At 26.9% G+C, this 20342-nt stretch overlaps 2 protein-coding genes across 9 annotated transcripts; one reads left to right on the forward strand and one right to left on the reverse strand.

Annotated features, from left to right (window-relative positions):
• The first annotated feature begins 1637 nt into the window (after positions 1-1637).
• LOC107167023 (bumetanide-sensitive sodium-(potassium)-chloride cotransporter-like) lies at positions 1638-19145 on the forward strand. Of its 8 annotated transcripts, none has more exons than XM_089226214.1 (17): positions 1638-1661; positions 3434-3692; positions 11763-12016; positions 12072-12186; positions 12254-12369; positions 12447-12638; positions 12721-12952; positions 13672-13805; positions 14458-14593; positions 14675-14886; positions 14977-15215; positions 15301-15462; positions 15963-16066; positions 16179-16293; positions 18352-18485; positions 18777-18876; positions 18942-19145. In XM_089226214.1, exons 1-17 carry the CDS (start codon positions 1653-1655, stop codon positions 19066-19068), a joined length of 2640 nt encoding a protein of 879 aa, XP_089082340.1. In that variant the 5' UTR covers positions 1638-1652; the 3' UTR covers positions 19069-19145. The 8 variants fall into 8 exon arrangements, 7 of the variants coding, with proteins under 7 accessions (XP_089082340.1, XP_089082339.1, XP_089082337.1 ...); XM_089226213.1 differs by lacking the exon at positions 1638-1661 and adding an exon at positions 2632-2679; XM_089226211.1 differs by lacking the exon at positions 1638-1661 and adding an exon at positions 2980-3089.
• Positions 8276-9688, reverse strand: LOC149055820 (peroxynitrite isomerase THAP4-like). Its single transcript, XM_089226218.1, has 4 exons — positions 9535-9688; positions 9271-9442; positions 8873-8903; positions 8276-8804 (listed from the first exon to the last, which is right to left on the reverse strand). The coding sequence occupies exons 2-3, from the start codon at positions 9421-9423 to the stop codon at positions 8889-8891; spliced, it is 168 nt and encodes a 55-aa protein (XP_089082344.1). The 5' UTR covers positions 9424-9442; positions 9535-9688; the 3' UTR covers positions 8276-8804; positions 8873-8888.
• Positions 19146-20342: the final 1197 nt, after the last annotated feature.

Below are 20342 nucleotides of genomic sequence, written 5' to 3' on the forward strand. Positions count from 1 at the left end.
ACGATACACTTTCTACCTATGTGTCAAAGTGGATGCGTAAGTACCTACTTAGTACCTAAATTTAATTCCTTAATTTGGAAAAATAAATTGATTAATCAAACATTACTTTATATTATGTAGTTTTTAGGTACTTATTTACTGCGATGACCAAAAGAAACAAAGACAAGTTGCGATTCATGTTGATGTTGTTGTTGTTTAAACATAAACTCTTGAACAGTAAGTTGATAGAGTTATATCGATGGTCGTTTGCTTCATAGTTCGTATTAACAACGTAGCGATAGCATAATATAGATAGCGCCGCCTTGTCGGAAAATAGTTTTAAACACAAGAGACCATATCCAATAGCAGATGGTAGCACAAATTTGGCGTTTTGAGATAATTGGTTATAAATAAGCATTTGTAAATGGTAATAATTTACACGCTCTAAATTAAAATATCATAAAACAGCCAACGTAGGTTACATGTGTGTAAATGTTTTCAACTAAGTTTGATAATATGTTACTCTTGTTATATTCACTCTAATGTTAAAAGTAGTAACACAGGTTGGGTTCTGCTGAACGTATATTTGTCATGTTTGAAGTTCAAATTTTTACAACTGTGAATACACGATTTCTCATGAAACGATTTTCTTATTTTGGAGTGATTAAAACACAAATAACTGAAGATACTTGATATTTATACAAAATATTTGTTTGATGATTCCCTTTACTTTATACAATTTTCAAAATATTGTGTTATTTTTATATTTTGACTCGTTTATAAAGCTATTTGCGGACACTTTAAATTTAAATTTTTTCTTTTTTTAATGACAGAAAAATTTTTTTCGTTCGGTGAAAAAATACAAGTCTCTTGATATACTGTTAAAATAGCAGTTGAAAAATATATGCATAAGCATGATTTTTTTATATGTAACTTTAAATTTTATCAATATTTAATCAAAGTTGGTCGTTCTTTATTATCTCAACATCTGAACAACCCTAATTTTAACCCTAAATTATTGGTAAATATTTGTAATCACAATATCAGATATTTTAAGTCAACAATTTTAAAATATCTTTGGAAGTTAAGCCAACTAGACAACTAGAACTTTTTGGATTGTTTACTTTATCTAGATATTGTGGTTCATTAGTAAGTATTTTTAAGATCAAATTTAAAACTTGAAAATTTGATATATTCAAAGTTTTGGTAGCTTTATTTTTATAGTTGTAAAGATAGCCCACACTTTCTCTCAATTCAATCTAGCCCATATCAATATTTAGCAAAGAATTAGAAAAAACTTTGCAAATAAGTTTTTTAAATTTGTAAGTAATTATTTTCAAGTACGTAACAAGAATGAAAAAAGGTGGGCCAACTTTCACGTGTTAGAATATTTTGTAATTGATATAGAGAGAAAATACGCGACATACTGAAAGTACAGTATGTTGATGAGTGATGAACTGATGACCGATGACCTATCCGAATATAGAGGTGGGGAACTGCAGTTGAGTTTTTTTTTTCTAACCTTCAGAAAAGACACTGCACCTTAACGATCCATATTACTAGACTATACATTATAGTAAAGAGTGGCGTGTTAATGTTATATGACACGAGGGACTATACACTTTACGTGTTCTCGTGTCATTAAGGTTATTTAGTGATTTCATTTCATTAACATGAAGGAGGTATGTATGATTATTCTACTACTTTATTATATTTAATTTCAATGCGTGTATATTTATACATTATTAAATGTTTTAATTTACTCAACTGCAGATTTAATTACATATATTCGATGCTCGATGTCACTGCGATATGTATAAATATATATTAAGTGTTTTAATTTATATATTCAATACTAAGTATAAATATTAATATATATTAATAATATTATGAGATATATTTTTTCCCGCCCAGTTTCTGGTATGTCCTTTGTATGATATTGATATGATTCGAACACAATTGCATGAATTTGTTAGGTATGATTTGGGACGTGATTATTATCACAAGCTCTTAAAAATCCCTACATTCATAACAGTCGTGCATATAGTCACCAACAAAAAGTGTGATTTAACTTAGTGAACACTTATATTTTAATCTATATTCTAAAGAGATGATTATGATCTAATAACAGTTATGTAATGATATAATAATAATATAAATAATAAATAACTACTTATAGTAGGTAGTTATATTTCGATAATAGTCGATAAACTAAATACTCTATGGTTAAGTAAATAAGGACTGTGGTGTGTAACATTAAGTTTAGTGGAGATAACTATTAACACATTAATGAAGCAGTTAATGGTGCAAAATAATTAATCGTACGATCGAGCAGGATTCGATATATAAAAACATGTGTAAACACGTTTGCTTGAATTGTAAAAATATTGACAAAGTGCATACTGGCGTGGACAATGTTTTTCGAGGGTTTTTTTTACTTAAGCGACTGGCATGTGTATTGGTTTTTTCAAAACTTTATATAGAACGACTTTGTGTAATCCTTTCCTCATTGATTTTCATTGGTTAATTTAATCTTAAGGTATAACGATGTGTTTATGATTTTATTTTTTTATAATGCAACGTAAGTACCGCTGGTGAAGCATTTGTATCGGTTTTGTAGAATGTCCGATCGAACTTTCCGAAGACGAGGAGACGGGGTTATTCTTTATGTGTTGCATGCGTTGTATTTATATAAGGAAAGTATGTATATACTCAATGCGTATTTATATATGAATATCACATCAACTCACATAATGTTGTATTTTATATTTAAGTATATTATGGAGATATTTTATAAAACACAATATAATTATACATTTAATGCCCAGTTCGTTTTGTTCATAATTTTAATTATTAAAGCCTCCAGAGACATGTACTTAGACAAATATTCCATTGTTTTTATCTATTGTGAGGATCTCGTGAATTTATACAGTATAATATCATTATTCCCAATGACCTATATACAAGTTATTAAATTACTTTAAAAAATGACTCAATTACTATATTATTACAAACTTCACTTTCTTATGCAGCAGTAGTCATTTTGAAAGCTAAAAGACATGTCAGAGTACGAAAAAAATAAAAACAAAAATCGTCCGTGGATTGATCAAGTAGGTAACTGTATTACCTAATAAAAGCTTTTTTTTTTAAATATCAAAAAAACATTTACCATTTACAAAATCATATCAATTTATTTTTCATTTTTATGTTGTATCTAGTTACACAGATCAAAATGTAGATCTATCTCTTGATGACTTCTTCCCTCATGCTTTTCATGTAAATAACGTAAAAAACAATAAATGATTATTGTGCTCTATTATGCACAGATTGTATATTTATTTTTAAAATAAAAATAAAAATAATAGAAAGTTTTATAAAATTGTACCATGTATTGATGTATATTGTATATTTTATTTTATTAATTGTACAATAATATGTCTTATTATATTTAAAGATTCAATCGTTCAATGAATTATATCGTAATACAGAAAATAAAGAAATGATCCCAAGAAAAAAACTGGGATGGGTCAAAGGCGTGTTGATTCCATGTCTACTCAACACCTGGAGTGCGATACTTTTCTTTCGGATGCCGTGGATGTTAGGACATGCTCCAATGTTTCATTCAATCATTGTTATTTTTCTTTCATTATTTATTATTCTATTCACCAATTTTTCGCTATGTGCGATCAGTTCAAATGGAAAAATTAAAGAAGGTATTATTTTATTCAATAACAAGTAAAAATATCATAAATATAATTAAAATTATCATAATATACCACTATAGTAATATTTTATACAAATATAAAACTCAATTTATTCAAAAATCATATCAACATAATTTATAAATATAATTAAATACAATATATATATCAAAATGAAGGTATCAAATAAGTATGATTTTTTGATTCTTTGCCACACCAACAAGCGACAGTAATTAGTAGTTAAAATTTTTGAAAAATATGTAGAAAACACCAACGTATCTAATAATAATATTCATTAAATTGTAATAACGCAAAAATAAAAGAAAAGAATTTAAAATAATATGAATAAAATGAATAAAATAAATAATAATATAACTAAAATATTTAAGTTAATACAACTATTATATAACTAAGGCTCCTGCCAATAGTTATATATTACTAGTAGAAGATATGAGGATATTAGAAATAAAAATGATGTTTGGTTAATTTATTGAGTTACACTAAAGGATCTGTATTGTTCTCTACTCTTATAAGAGCTGGAGAATAAGCTACCAGATATAAATATTAAAATTGCGCTATTACCTTCTTCCTGATCGTCGGAGGGTTCTCGAGGTCGTAATTCGAGAACGATCAAGTACACCGTAGTAATAAAATATTAATTATTAAATTATAAAAATCTAATAAATACAATATAATATATGAAATTATATAAATATATGAATATTGATGCGCATGCACCTTACCTTATTCGCAGCTGTCTTTGATATGCAGTTGACGTAATAAAATAAATAAAGGTTTTTTTATTAAACACTCAGATTAAAGAAAAACAACACTGTTAAATTTCGATTTTAAAAATGAAACGGTCCAGCTGTCGCTCGCAATGTCTGGTGTTGAAAAGTTTTTTAGGTGCTTCTGCACTCTTGAAGTTGTTTTAGTTTTGGATGGTGCTCGTGCACTTGAGAGTGGTGCTCATGCACTGATGGAAGGAGACGACGTGGTCCAGCCAGCCAGGGTTGTAAGTGGCTCCACTAAAGGCCTCTGCGTTTCCAAAGACTTAGCATTGTCTTTGGCAACAGAGATCCTCATTGGACCATCCCCTGCTCTGGTGGCACACGAAATAGCTCACACGTGTTGTGCCAGATAGTCACAACTACGTATAAGTTCCCATGTGATTAAATAATACAAATCGTTCCTTTCATCAGTGGACAATGGTGTTTTTTTTTGTTGGATTTTAACTGTTATCTGCGTGCGACAACTTGACTGTTATTTATTTTATTGAATATCTAAACAACATACAATCATGATGTGTGAGCATATCATTACAAAATGTATATAAAAAAACCGTAAAACCAAGATGTTTGCTTCTTAATTAAATTAGGTATTTAGTTTGTTTTTTTATTTCCAAAGAATACAATTTATTTTGATAACATTTTGTAATATGGTTATTTATAGAACATTGCATGTTCTTTAATAAAGCTGTTCCGAAATTTTACCATATTATCTGCAACTGTTTTAACTGAAGATATATGAAGCTCCAGTGTACAACAAATCTTCTAACGTCACTGACGATATAGTAGACATCAAAAATCCGACATGTGATACACTCGAAGACTCAAAGGTCGAAACCAATACAACCAACTTTTCACAAACATCAATTCAACCGTCTTTTCTTGATGCCCCATTAACAATGGAAGTAACAACGGAAGATAACATAGTATTGACTCCTTTTACAACTGATACGAAAAAGACCAGCGCTTGCCTCAACTTCATCAAATAAAACTGTCGATTCACCTTCCGCTAAATCTACCTATCAAGATACTATCTCAAATGAAACTACCCCTTCCAAACCAAATACGACCAAAACATCCCAAACTGCAACAAAAAAAAATAACGCAATAGATCTATCGAAAATATAATCCTACAACTCGATGAAATACTCGAACCCATTAAAACCAGATTTGAAGAAATACCCAACAAAAAATAAATAATAATCAGTTCAAATTCACGATAGAAAACTCGATCGGCATACCCAATCCAGATACAGTACTAAAAAATTTCAACATTACAAGCTTGGAGATGATCGAATGATAGAGATCATTAAGCCTAAAATCAAAACCCATAACATGAAAAACAGATTAACGAGATAGTGCAATTCTCTTCTTGACAAGGGTGTTTCCACTGAGAAGGTCCAAGAATATAACAGCCACAAGAACTGGTATCATAACTCCCTACACAAGAATAATTATATACAACTTTAAACATACAATACATTATTATAACCAATAAAAAAAAAAGAATTAAAAACATAAATGAAATAAAATAAGAATAAGAATAATATAACTATACTACAGTGGAACATGAATGGGTTCAATAAAAAATACGAAGTAATTACTTTACTAATACAAGATCACAACCCAGACATCATATACGAGTACTTCAGTACTGAAGGATACCGGCCAATAACTCTGTTAAACACAATGTTCTAGGTCCTCGAAAAAATTGTAAATTTCAGACTAAATTGGTTCCTTGAAAAAATCAACTACCTAACTCCAAATCAAAGTGGTTTTAGAAAAAATCGGTCTACTTACGACAACCTCACCACAATAAAAGAAGAAACTGAACAAGCAATTCAAAACAAAAAAATACTAGGACTTCTCAGTATTGACAAATAAAAATCCTACGACGTCACATGGAGACATTATATTCTATTAAAACCCAATAAAATAATATGCACTGGCAATATGCTAAATTTTATAACAAATTTTCTAAAAAATAGTTCATTCCAAGTCAAAACATCAAAACAACTTTCTGAAAACTTCACTCAAGAAAGGTTCTGCACTATCTGTCTCACTATTTCTAGTGGCAATTAACAAAATTGACAAACACTGTTTATTTCCAATAAAAGCCAACATATTTGCTGATGACGCTAATTTCTCCTGTAGAAGTAAAAATAAAATAACAGTACAAAATAACCTACAAAAAACAATAAATTATTTAGAAAAATAGTAAACAAAACTGGATTCAGTTTCTCAAATGAAAAATAAAACTGCATAATCTTTTCTATAAAACCAAATGTAGGTAAACTTAACATTAAATTAAACATAAAAATAATTAACAAAAAACACATAAAAATATTAGGAATCAAATTCGATTCCAGGCTCACATGGTCGTCGCACATAAAATCCCTAAAGATAGCAACTAACAAAGCACTCAAAATACTAAAACATACTCTCACATACATCTTGGGGTAGTGAATCAGAAACACTAATTAAAATATTCAAATCAACAATCCAAGCAATACTACAATATGGTTAAATTATTTAAAATACAGCAAACAATTCATTAACAAAATACATAGACTCAAATCACAACACAGGAATGCGAATAGCTATAGGGGCCTTAAAAAGCAGTCCAATCAAAAGCATTTACAACATAGCGGAAGAACCAACACCGGATCTAAAAAGAACTGAATTGGCACTTCTATATGCAGCGAGATTATCCAGATTAACAAATAACCCAGCATCAGAGAAAAAAATAACACTAGAACTTCAAAATAATCAAGATTACTCCAAAATACCTCAAATAATAAAAAAATAAAAAAGCGGGTAAGTCGTGGATTTCGCTCTGCTGTACAGTAGGTTACAACTTACAAGTGGGTTACTGTAATGGATGGAATTAAATTTGAATCCAATGATATTATATCAATGTATACAAAAACGATTCTGAGCGGAGATGGTTTATCAGTTTATCTGTCTAGGATATATTATAGATTATTAAAAATTTTCAAATCTTAGATTTAAAAAGAAAAACTTTTACGAATTTCTAGCATAAAATAATTTACGAATTTTCGTGATTTTTACGTATCGCTTGTTTGCTACAATATCGACATAACACAAAAATCGTCATTTTTGAGTTGTTTGCAAATAATAATAATTTTGGTGTTTTTCTTTATGCTGCAAGAACGACATAAGTGAACATACATAAATTAGCCGCTAGATGGCAGTTGTGACGTTATTGCGTTATCATTATTTATATTTATTTATATTAGAGTGCCTTGATAGAGAGAGTGTGGCCATACGGAGCGATAACAAACGATAAGAGATTAGGCCGCCATTAGTTGGCTAAACAAATATTTCGGTGTATATCAGTTATTAATATTATAAGATTTTACGTATTATTTTGTAGTTTTCAATGAAAACTTTTCATTCAAATTGTTCTCAATTTCTCATTTCTTCTCAGACTCAAATATTAATTTAAGATTTATAATATAATCTTAATTAATAACATGTTATAGGACACGTACCTACTTTTTATTATACCTATTCTAAAAGTATAGAATATTTATTTTAAATAAAACAGTTACAAATTACCAAGTAATATAATATCTAAAAAATATTCTCTGTTAAATTATATTTTAAAAATAATAACTATTTATACTGGTAAATGGTAAATATGGTTTTACCATAATAATTATGTAAAATAAAAATAGATTATTCTTGGTGATCTAATTTATAATTTGTTTATTTTATACTTGCAATGTTACATATTATTGTAGTAAGGTAAATAAATAGGTAAATAAAAATAATTATTGATAGTGTTAAATGTTTACCATTTTAATAAAAAAAATAGACAAATTAGTATACATGGAAATATATATTTGAGTTTTACAAATGTTTTTTCTTTTAGAAAATTGGTAGCTGCAGTGGCATCTTGCTATAATGCCACATTTCAAATAAACTAATTATGCCTAGTTGCATAAAAAATGTAATTATTTAATGGTTCAATAAGTAATAACATTTAATGGACAAATAATAAGCCACTAAATCATGTTAAAGGAACCATTAGCTCACTATTGATTCGTTAAAAATTTAGTGATGTTTCATGCAACCCTGCATTAGTAATTGATTTTACAATATATTGTTAAATTTCATATAGATTTAAAATAATTTCTTAATTTATTTTTCTGTAGCCCGGTTGAATAGATGAAAATAGCCAATCTATTTCACTCAAAATATGAGTAGGATTAGTTATTTATTTACTAAAAATTAAAAACTATAATTGGAGACTTCTGGATTGATAGATTCTTTCAAGGCACTGTAATAACATTATTCAGTAATTGGACATCTGAAAATTAAAATAATACTTTATTCCCAAACCAATGTATATAAATTATATTATCAAATTATACATACCTAATATATGTATTACTTATGAGATAGGTAACTGCAAAATAAAACATCAATAAATATTAAGTTAAACAGACAATCAATATTTTTTACAGCCTACTTAATATGTAAACTACCTATTTTTTTTTTTGTAACTAAATTTTTTGTAAGTTTAGTAGGTATTTATTTTATTTATTTATTTTGGTTAAAATAAATATATTTTGAAACATGGCAAGTTAAATGATTAAATGAAATATAAAATAATTGCTAAAATTTAGTAGGTACCTGGCACCTACTTGCTATGCACAAAATATATTCTGGTAAATACACATTGAATAATAAATACATAGGTATACCTACCTATATTAAACTTTTTAAAATTAACTATAATTAGTTATTTAAATATACCTAGGTAGTCTACTTACTTCACACAAGCATGAGTAATTTGTTGGTACCCAATTATCCCTCTTCATTTTTACCAGCCACATTTTCCTTCTGGCAGCATCTTTAGGAAAATGTTTCATTAGAAATCCTTTTTTATTTGAATTTGTGCATCCAACGTCTGCACACCCAGGCATTTTTCGAATTGTAATTAAACTATAGTGCATATTATAAAGTGTATATTATTTTATTTAATACACTAAATAATTTTATTATATATATTATTATTTTATTTTATAAATACCTACATATTACACGGTATCAGATAGGTTGATTGCCTGTAGTTGATAATTTATGTTTAACATACAGGTATACTGAAAATTATACTTACAAAAATTAAAGCAAACTTCGAAAATTATTATACTCAAACGATTTAACAAATAATAACAATTAAATACATATAGTAAATTGTTTTTAATTTAAAAAACTTATGATTGTGTATGTAAAAGCATCTTATCAAAAATAAAAGTAGCCAACTAATGGCGGTAAAATATTTCGTCCAATCAGAGCAATACTCCGTATGGCCACACTCTCTCTATCAAGGCACTCTAATTTATATTATTTCAAATTCATTTTGTGTAAAATCATGTTTTTCGTGTTATGTCGATGTTGTAGCAAACAAGCGGTATGTTGTCAAATTAAAATTTTGAATGTTTTTAAAAAAAATAGTGACTATGCATTTTTTTTATTTTTCAACTGCTATTGTAAAAATATGTTAAATGCCTTGTATTAAATTTTCAAGATTTTCTACCCACCAAATAAATTTTTATTGATATTTATAGAAAAAAAATCATATAATGCCTATATAAATATTCAGTGAAAACGTCAAGTATCTGAATATACTAGAATATACTTATATAAAAATTCGATGAAAATTTCATGTATGATTGGTTTCAAAAACCAAAATCGATTTTGTCGAAAACTGATTGTGCGTAGCGTAACCTAACCTTAACCTTAATTTTTAGTTTGTTTATCCCGATTATTTAGAAAAATATTAAGAATTATTTACTTTTGACCCAAAGTACCAACTAGATTCACTTTCTGATCGAACAAGGCACTGAAGTCAAAAATTGAAGCACTCTTACTGCCCCAAAACGTGATGACGGACACAAAAAAAAAAACACATCATGGTAAAATCAATACATTCATCGCTCCGTTCAGAATCTAAAACAGTAATAAGATGGAAAAGAAACCCAAACATTCGTACCACAAACGAAAAAAAACTGAATCGAGTTAGAATTAGACACTCACGGATATTTGTTGGCAAAAACGAACCACCAATATGCCAAACATGTGGCGCCACAATCACAATTAAACACATTTTTGAAGAATGCAGAATATATCAAATACAAAGAGAAGAACTAAACATAAATAAATCCAACACAATAGAATTTTCAAAACTATAAAAATGATAAACCTACTGTAAGTCACAACTAAAATACTGTAAAATTATTTAAGATATATACCATATTAATTATTATTATATAATTGTATTTTACTAAAAATTTAACGCTAGTAGCCTGTGTTGTCGAAGCGGAAATTTATTTTTGTAAATTTCAAGATCAATAAAAAAAAAAATAACTGAGCTTTTTTAGAAGCCGGTAGTTTAAAAAAAAATGTATAAGATTTGTTTTTTAGTTACTATGACTCAATCGTCACTTACTTCTTTATTTGTTGGTTCATTAATTGATTGAGTTATTATCTAACAAAGTTATAAATTACTATATTTTATAAAATATGTGGATAACTTACATTTAGAAGAATGCAATTTAACAATTTTAGTTTTTCATTTTCTTAATTATTTAGCTAAATAGGAATAAATCCATTATATAATCCCTTAATTATAGCTAAGACAGATTAAGGGGTTTTAATCACAGGTTAAACAAAAAAGTCCTTAATATTTTAATTTTTTTTTTTTGTTTCCAAAGAAATAACAATTTAACTTATTAAAAATTATAAATAAATAAAATAAATAAATACATTATTAAAATAATAATCATAATATTAATGAAATATAACTTTGTACATGAATATTTTTAGTGTCTGATATTATTTTTAATGTTTAAACTCACCTGCAGAAACCCATTGTAAAAATGTAAATGCATAATTGTGAAGTATTTGTTTAAAATAAATCTCTTTATATTAGGTTAGATTTACCATGTTTTACACTGAAGAAACTACTGAAATAATCAGAATATACCTTAATAGTTGATATACACCCACGCCCCACACATTAAGCGTTATACGTAAAATATCGTTGTAAAACCAATGTTCATCAATCACCTCCATTTTGTTAGCACTAAAAACCTTTTAAATGTAATTCAAGATACCTTTTAAGTTGATGGATATTAAAAAAAAAAACAATACTACAGTAACATTACCTTTACTTCTATCTCCTTTCACTATTTCTATAGTAAAAATATACTTTTTATGTTTTAGTTTTATTTATTGATTAATTATTATTTTATCTGTGTAGGAGGTCTTTATTTCATTCTTTCCCGATCAATTGGTCCGGAATTTGGTGCGTCGATTGGTATTATATTAGCATTTGCTAACATTTTATCAGTGGTTTTGAACACAAATATGTTTTGTTTATTTTTATATTCATCACTACATTCAAATGATATACTCAATATAATAAATTCAAACTTATCAACTGGAGCATTAGGAGTAGTATCTATAGTAATTATGAGTATACTTGGTTGTATAGGCATGGATATAGAAGCTGAAGTATGTATAAATTATTTCATAAATTATTAAAAATTGAATTATATTTTTATTTTAGGTACAATATGCTCTGCTAATAACGATAATTGTTGGTATTTTTAACTTAATTATTGGCTCATATATTCGTCCAAAAAGTGATTTAGAAATGGCACCCGATTTCACTGGATATAACAGTAATATATTTTATTTGTGTTTATTAATTATTATTTGTAATTAACATGAGTTCGCATTATATCCCAGTGAAAAACTATTTAGATTATGAAAATTTTAAATACTTTTTAATGATTTTCACGCGTTTCTTCCCAACTGTAACTAGTATAAACGCTGGAGTAAAATATTCACCGGAAGATCTTAAAGTAATGTTATATCAATATAGTATTATAATAATAATATTAATTTGACAACAGATCTCATAATCTCAATATTTTTTTAGGATTCTAGCGCTTCAATACCAAAAGGAACATTATATTCGATTCTTATTACTACAGTTTCGTATATTATATTAATGATACTACCTGAAACGATTAAATTGAGAAAAGATGACTATGAAATCTTTTTAAACAATGACACTTTTTCAAATTGTTCATCTACTTTTTGCAACAAAGGATTTTATAATGAAAAAAATGTTAATTCATTACAAATTTAATTTTTGTCCGTTTCTCTTTTATGTGTAAATTAACATTTATTTTACTTTTTAATGTTTTTAGCCATTTAGTTCGATTTCGTTATTTCCGATTACCATAGACATCGGTTGTATTGCAGCTACTATTAGTAAGGTTTTATCCTCAATAATATTGGTCCCAAAGTTGTTACAAAGAATGGGAAGAGATGATGTTTTGCCATTTTTTAAATATTTAGCAAAAGGCTACGGGAAAAGTGAAGAACCATATCGTGCACATGTTTTTGCCACGATTTTATCATCAATATTATTCATTATAGGTATTGCGTATAAAGTATAATATACTTTTGTAAAATAGTTTTTAATTTTTAGTTATCACTAATGAGTAATGATTGTTGATTATTTACTAATACAATATTGAATATATTATGTAAAATGCCTACAAATATTTTATCAGTTTTGAGAATCATATTTTTTTAACAGGAACGTGTGATTAGGATTTAAAACGATAAGACACCATAGTATACCGAGATCAAGCTCACTACCTAGGGCCGCGGCCCATATACCTCTGTTGCTTTGTTAAACATTATAATACCTACCTAGGTATTCTTAAAAAAATACTTTAATAATTACAAGATAATAGATAGCTTAATACTTAGCTTATTAAATACTTAATTTTAACTTTAAAATATAGATATATTGTAACAGTATTTTAGCTTAAGGCATTAAATGTATTTAGTCTTATATAATAAATATTTTTATTGTATTTCAAATTTTATTTTGATAAATTATACAAGATTAAAATATATGGTTAGATCTTTTTAATTGTTTTATAATTTTAAGTATAGGTGATAGGTTATAATATAGGTACATAGTATAAAATCAACTATTTAATAATAATTTTTTTTAGAAAAGTTTAATCGAAATAGAATTTAAAAAATTAACACTATTTGCTTGAATTAGCAAAACAAATTTTAATCGTTTATTCATTTTTTTTTTTTTAAATCATCTAAAATTAATTGATATGTATTTTTTTTAGGTGTTTTTAAATTTAGTGTTGAGGATATTTCCAAATTAACCACAATTTGTTATTTATCCGTACACGCCATGTTAAATTTGTGTGCATTTCATGTTGCATATTATAATCCTTTGGGTTGGAGGCCTTCATACAAGGTACCTATTCATCATTACATAATTTATATATACATAGGTATATATTATATATATTTTTAAGAAGAGTCGGTTGGAAAAGATTTTTAGGCAGGCCACACTTAAAATGGAAAAAAAGGATTTTGAAACAGTAGCACCACACAGAGAGTTGTCAAAGTGTAGATAGAAATGAAGGCAAATTTATTTGAAGGGCTGATCTTAAAGATCGATACTTCCACTAGAAGAAGAAGATATTGTTTTATAAGATTTCTATAAAAAGTTATTATTTAGCTCTAAATTATAGATGAATAAAATACAAAACAAACATGATATAGAAAGATAAGTTATTGATTATAGTATGCATAAGGTGATTATTATATCAACTATTGAATTATTGTAGTATTGAACACATCGACGATTGATGTGAATAGATTGAATAATAAAGATGTTAGGCCAGATAGGAAATACGATAATGATTCAATGTTCGGATTTTTAATTAAATTATAAGACCTAAGACCTGAAGTAAAAAAGCATGATTGGCCTGGTTAGGACTATTGAGGAGATACTCAGAAACTATTTCGTAACTGTAGTATAGATTGTAAATAATACTTATGGTTAACTACTTACATTATTTTATAGTGTATAACAATAAATTATTAATAAATTATGTTTTTAGTTATATCACAGATGGTTAAGTGTTGCTACAGCTGGTATCTGCATTTTATTTATGTTATTAATTGATGAAATTATGTCAATAATTTTTGTTTTTGCTATAATTATTGTGGCCTTATTTGCTTATAGAAAAAATGAAGGTTTGTTAAACTGCTTAGATAATGAACCTAATGAATTAATTAATCGATATTTTCAATAACAAAAATTGTATTTTAATAAAGCGATAAATTGGGGATCTTCTGTTCAAATATTTCAATTAAAAATGGTTATAAGAAACGTGTATAAAGCCACTAGTATTAATTACCATATTAAAAACTATTTACCTAATTTAATTATTTTTTCTGGATACCCTGAGTCAAGAAAAAATTTAGTTGCATTAGCTAATTTGATTACGAAGAAAAATGGTGTACAGATGTGTGTCAATATTGAAAAGGTTAGCTATAACAAAAAATGATAAAATCTGTAACAATTGTATGTATTAAAATGAAGGATATACATACTTATATATATATTTTTTTTTAAGACATCGCTTACGCCGAGTCAAAAGAAAATATGCCTTGAAAAAGGAATTCAATGGTTAAAGAATTCTAGAATCAAATCTCTATATGTTGTCCTTGATAACACAGAATTGGATTTAGCTACTCGTATAATATATAGCTGTGGACATGGACAATTGAAACCAAATATAGCAATGGTTGGATACAAATTCGATTGGCTAAATTGTCCGAATCACGATCTTCAAGCTTATTTAAATATTTTCAAGTAGGTATATAATTTAAAATATTTTACATTAAAAGAACTTAACTTTTAATATATCATGTTATAATGAAAATCTTCTAAACTGCAGTGTGTCACATATGAATAACATATCAACAGTCATGGTTCGAGTGTCATCAACAGAAAGTTATGATAATCAAAATTCATTAATACAAGATTTTAAGCACTTAGACAAAAATGAAGATATTCCGTGCCGAATAAAATCAAATCAAAATATAAGAAATCAACAAAAGTATAAAATAACTTTTAATATTAAATATTTTTAAATTGTGTTAGTTATCAAGGTTGTAGGTGCCTAACAAAAGTTTAAAAAACCTTAAATCTCGTGTTATGTCTGTCCACCCTCTTGTTAGTTACCAGTAGGTATATAAGTAATAGATAATAGCTACGAATATTGGTATTTATTTATTTATTTAAGATATTTATTTATTCTTAGTTACTACTGCGCATAAATTGTATACTGAATTTCAATTTATTGCGTTGTATAAAAATACCACGAGAAACCGGAAATTTATCAAGCTCGTAACGTTAGCTTTCATAACTTGTTTCATCATAAGTTTTTACATTTTATATCTTTAGTGTATTAGCCTGTTTATATATCTATTAATATCCAATTAATACATATCAGTGGTCATACCAATTTCAATATTCACCATTTATTTATTATTAGAATTAATAGGATTATCATATTTTAGAATGATTAGCATATAATATAGGAAAACAATATTTCAGGGTGGCAGATAGTTTTGTAAAAATAAAAAACAATGAATTTTCATTCGATAAGAAGATACGAAAAAATGGGATAGTAGATGTGTGGTGGCTATATAACGATGGAGGTTGGTAAACTAAATACGTATTTCTGTTTAAAATAAATGATAATATTATATACATATATATATATACCTACAACTAATTGGAAATAATCAAACTGTTTTAAAATTTATTTAGGTGTATCTTTAGTCATTGCACTTTTATTAAAACGTACCACTGCGTGGGAAAATTGTAAATTTCGAATTTTCGGAGTTACAACCAAAATTGAGTGGCTGTTTGAAGAAAAACAAAAGTAAAAATTTTAATTTTATGAAAATCGTATTGATTTAAAAATATCAAATTAGTAATAATAGCATATAATACAGACACATAACTAGACATTTTTCTAAAAGGGGGCCAATATTTTTTGGCCCCTTTCTGTTTTTTTGTACCCAATACCACTCCTCTCCTTATCAGACAATATCTATAAAAAATAATACTACATTTCACAATGTATTGTCTGTATTAGTTAAGCATTATATTTTTGTTATTTATTAATATAGGTATCAATATACATCTTAAAAAACTATATTAGGACAAGTCGTCTATTTCTTTGGTTCGCTGCTTAATGCTAAGTCTCTAACTCGATAGATAATAGTATCATATTGGGACATATCATTTTGTTAGGCATGTTTTTTTATTATTCTTTTACCGTATTGGTCCACTATTATATATAGTATTGTCTGTAGTTGTGTTTATCAAATGTGCGTTCGATACCCGTATTTGGCATTCCTAGATTTCAATTTATTAATAGACGTCTTATTGTCTATCTTGTATTATTGACGAATATTTATACAATTTCGGAATTTAATTTTTGTTATACGATCATTAACTTTACTATATTATGGAGTACCATATAATAAACAATTAGGATTTAACCGGCTTGGGGCAATTATATTACGCACCATAATATTTAAAAATAAAAATCAAAAGAGAAAAACTAAATATACCAACCAACTTATACGAATAATCGGACCCGACTGTCAACCCGAAAAAATCATGTCATTCCTCAGGACAACCAAAATAGATAAATGCATTTAATTAGAATAAATATAGTCAACAGCCCTTATTGTTGTAATTAAATTGTCGCCTAAAACATGTAAGTTTTAAGAAATAGTATAATGTAAATTATGTATAAAGCTAATGGTCCATGTCGCCGAAGCTATAAAGATCAATAAAAATAAAAATAAAAATCAAGGGGGCCAGTCCGGGGCCACTGACATTTCTTAGGGGACCAGGCCCCCTAAGGCCCACCCCCATTGGCGACGTGCCTGATATAATATATATATATATATAGTATTCAATGTATTCATGCTTCAGCTCCAATAGACATAATTTGTTTTTATAATTTCAATTATTTATTATTTTGTGGTTTAAAATTACTTTTTTAAACATTATTTTCTATACATATAGGTAATCTATAAATTTATTATTTACAATAAGCAGGAGGAATGAAAACTCATTTTCTCTCCGAGAATTCTTCATTCAAGGAAATCATCTCTTTCCTCTATATAATATCAATAGTAAATAGCCATTTTTGGAAAATTATTGGTAGCACAACCTCTTCCAAAAATAAATTCTATCTGTGATAATATACTATGTGACGTTATGTATATTAAATTGCTAATGTATTATAATTTGGTGAACAATCCACCTTCAACACTTTCATTCCAAAGAAGGAATAATATATTTTAACGGTATGAGGTATGACTAATTAGCTAGGATTTTAATTTCTTTACACTTTCTATTAAGTTTTTGGGAATATTATATGCAGTAGTGTTGGAGCTAAGGCTGAAGGATGATTTTCATTTTTTCTACATTTATGTATTATGTACCATCAACAATGATTTAAAATTTGATTTGAAATACCTAATTAATGCACAAGTCTATTACACTGGAGTTGTCAGTTTTAACACTTTAAAAGTTTATAGGGGCCTGTCCAGTTTTTTCAAGTGGGCTAATATGGAAGGTATCATAGTGATATAATTACTTTTTATGGTTAATATAAATTTTTACAAATAATTTAAGGTATACACATTACACATACATACATTTTTTTATACTTTAGTTTAATATTTCAGTAGAATTTCGGTAATTCGGCTATTCGATAATCCGGTATTATTTTTCTAAGTAGTAACCATTACAAGCTATTTTAAAGATTTTGCGCCATATAGTTAAATCTATATAAAAATTTTAAAATATTAAATTGAACACGGCATGTTGCAGTTATATTATACAAATAGTTTTCTACGACTAATTAGATATTAAATCAAAAATAAAAATAAAATATAATTACACTTTTTCATTTCAGATTAAAAAAAATGTTATCACTGTATCGAGTTAAATTCGATTACTTCGATGTAATTTTAGCAAAAACTACTAGTCCTACTTTGGCTACAACATTGTCATATTTCAATTCTCTATTAGAACACACAGCTTCCAAGGGTAACATAATGCTTTGTTATGCTTAAGATAATCATCTATATAATATATATTTTTTTTCTCATAAATATATATATATTGTATATACAATACTTATGAGAAAAATTACTTCTATATACTCTGTATCCTATATGACCTGTGTTTTAACAAAATTGCTAGAAAAATAATTACACGTTGTATGTATTTTAGCCAATAAATCATTATTATTTATCATTCTGATGATTTACGTAATAAAATAATCAACTATCCGAAAACCAAAATTGCTTTTTATAAAAACATATATTTATTTTCCAGATTTTGGTAATAGCAATTTAGAAAAAGAACACATTTCTAAAACGTTGTTTTTAAGAGATTCAATTAAATTGCATTCAATTAATTCTGAACTTATCATCTTGTAAGTATAATATTAATGTTTGTTGTTATCCGAAAGATTAATTTTATAAAAAAAAACTCTTTTAGAACGGCGCCAAAAAATAACGAAATCAATTTATTGTTCATGTGTTGGATAGAAACGATTACTAGAGGGTTACCACCGTGTCTTATTGTCAACGGGTGTTCAGGCCCAGTTCTTGCCATCGATGCTTAAACCATAAATATAATTACTATATAATATGTACGTACTCGTGAATTTATTTTCATATTAATACAGATTTCTAGTAAGCAGTTTTTTTGTTATTATTCGTGGCTAGATTATTGAGCCAAAACTATTAAGGTCCAATTTTTGGTTTCAAATATAAAGTTCTCAAAAGAATTATTTGTAATTGTTATTTTATAACATGCTATAGAAATGATATGTTGAATTCAAAAAAAAAACTGTTACATTTGCACTTCTTAGAAACGACGAAGTCAAAAATATTACAATTTTGAGAGATTTTTGATGTGTCTAAAAAAAAAGAAATTAGTTTTTTCATAAATACCTATTTTTTCACATAACCGGTGATTCCACTTACCAACTCATAAAAAAAAACTTTTATTTTGGTATTAACACTATGTAATTTTATACTTTTAAATGAAAAATTATTGATAAAATCTAATACAATACGTAGAATCTTAAAAAATGAGTTTAGGCACACTTACTTAACAACAAAACTCAAACAAATTTTTGAGGATTTGCCTCAAAGCTCCGTGGTTTACAAGAAACAGTCAAACTCACAATAATACGGGTATATTATCCTTCATCAACAAATGGAAGACAAAATTCCAAAATTTTCACAACAATTTAAAAATTCGGACGGAGTCCGTCATTACAACCAAGGAAAAAAACAGATGTCTACGACCTCGACTCCCTCAGGACATTCTCCTGACAGATAGCGATAAGCGATAAGAGACATCATCAGAAGATCCATAGAAGAATACATTTACACTCATACTATATATAACTATAATTTATTCAACTGTATCAATGTAAAAAAATCATGTATCTAATATAATCGAATCCACTGTCAAAAATATTACTTGTGTGCTGAAACATTTTATGATTAAAAAAAAAACATAATAATAACAATAGTACCCATACTCTCTATAGTAACTTGTTGATCATGTCAAAGCATGCATTATATTTTATATTTATATTTCAATTGGTTGTTTACTATATTATATTAATTTATTATTTCAAGTTAAATGTTAATAACGATAAAAATTATAACCTGCTTATATTATATTTATATGTATACGTAGATATAGTTAATACTTTTAAGTTTTTAGAGATATCAACTGATAATTTAGTTATGCACCATTAGTTTATCTTATATTCTCATCTTATTCGTCCATTTTATTGCTTCAAATAGCTATATTGTAATTTATAAACTCTCACATTACAATCTTTTTAAACAATTAATATAACATTTTTACACAAATATA

The sequence above is a fragment of the Diuraphis noxia genome, unplaced genomic scaffold (genome assembly GCF_037042655.1).
Source record: "Diuraphis noxia isolate RWA-SAM2 unplaced genomic scaffold, SU_Dnox_SAM2 contig0004, whole genome shotgun sequence".
Taxonomy (NCBI): domain Eukaryota; kingdom Metazoa; phylum Arthropoda; class Insecta; order Hemiptera; family Aphididae; genus Diuraphis; species Diuraphis noxia.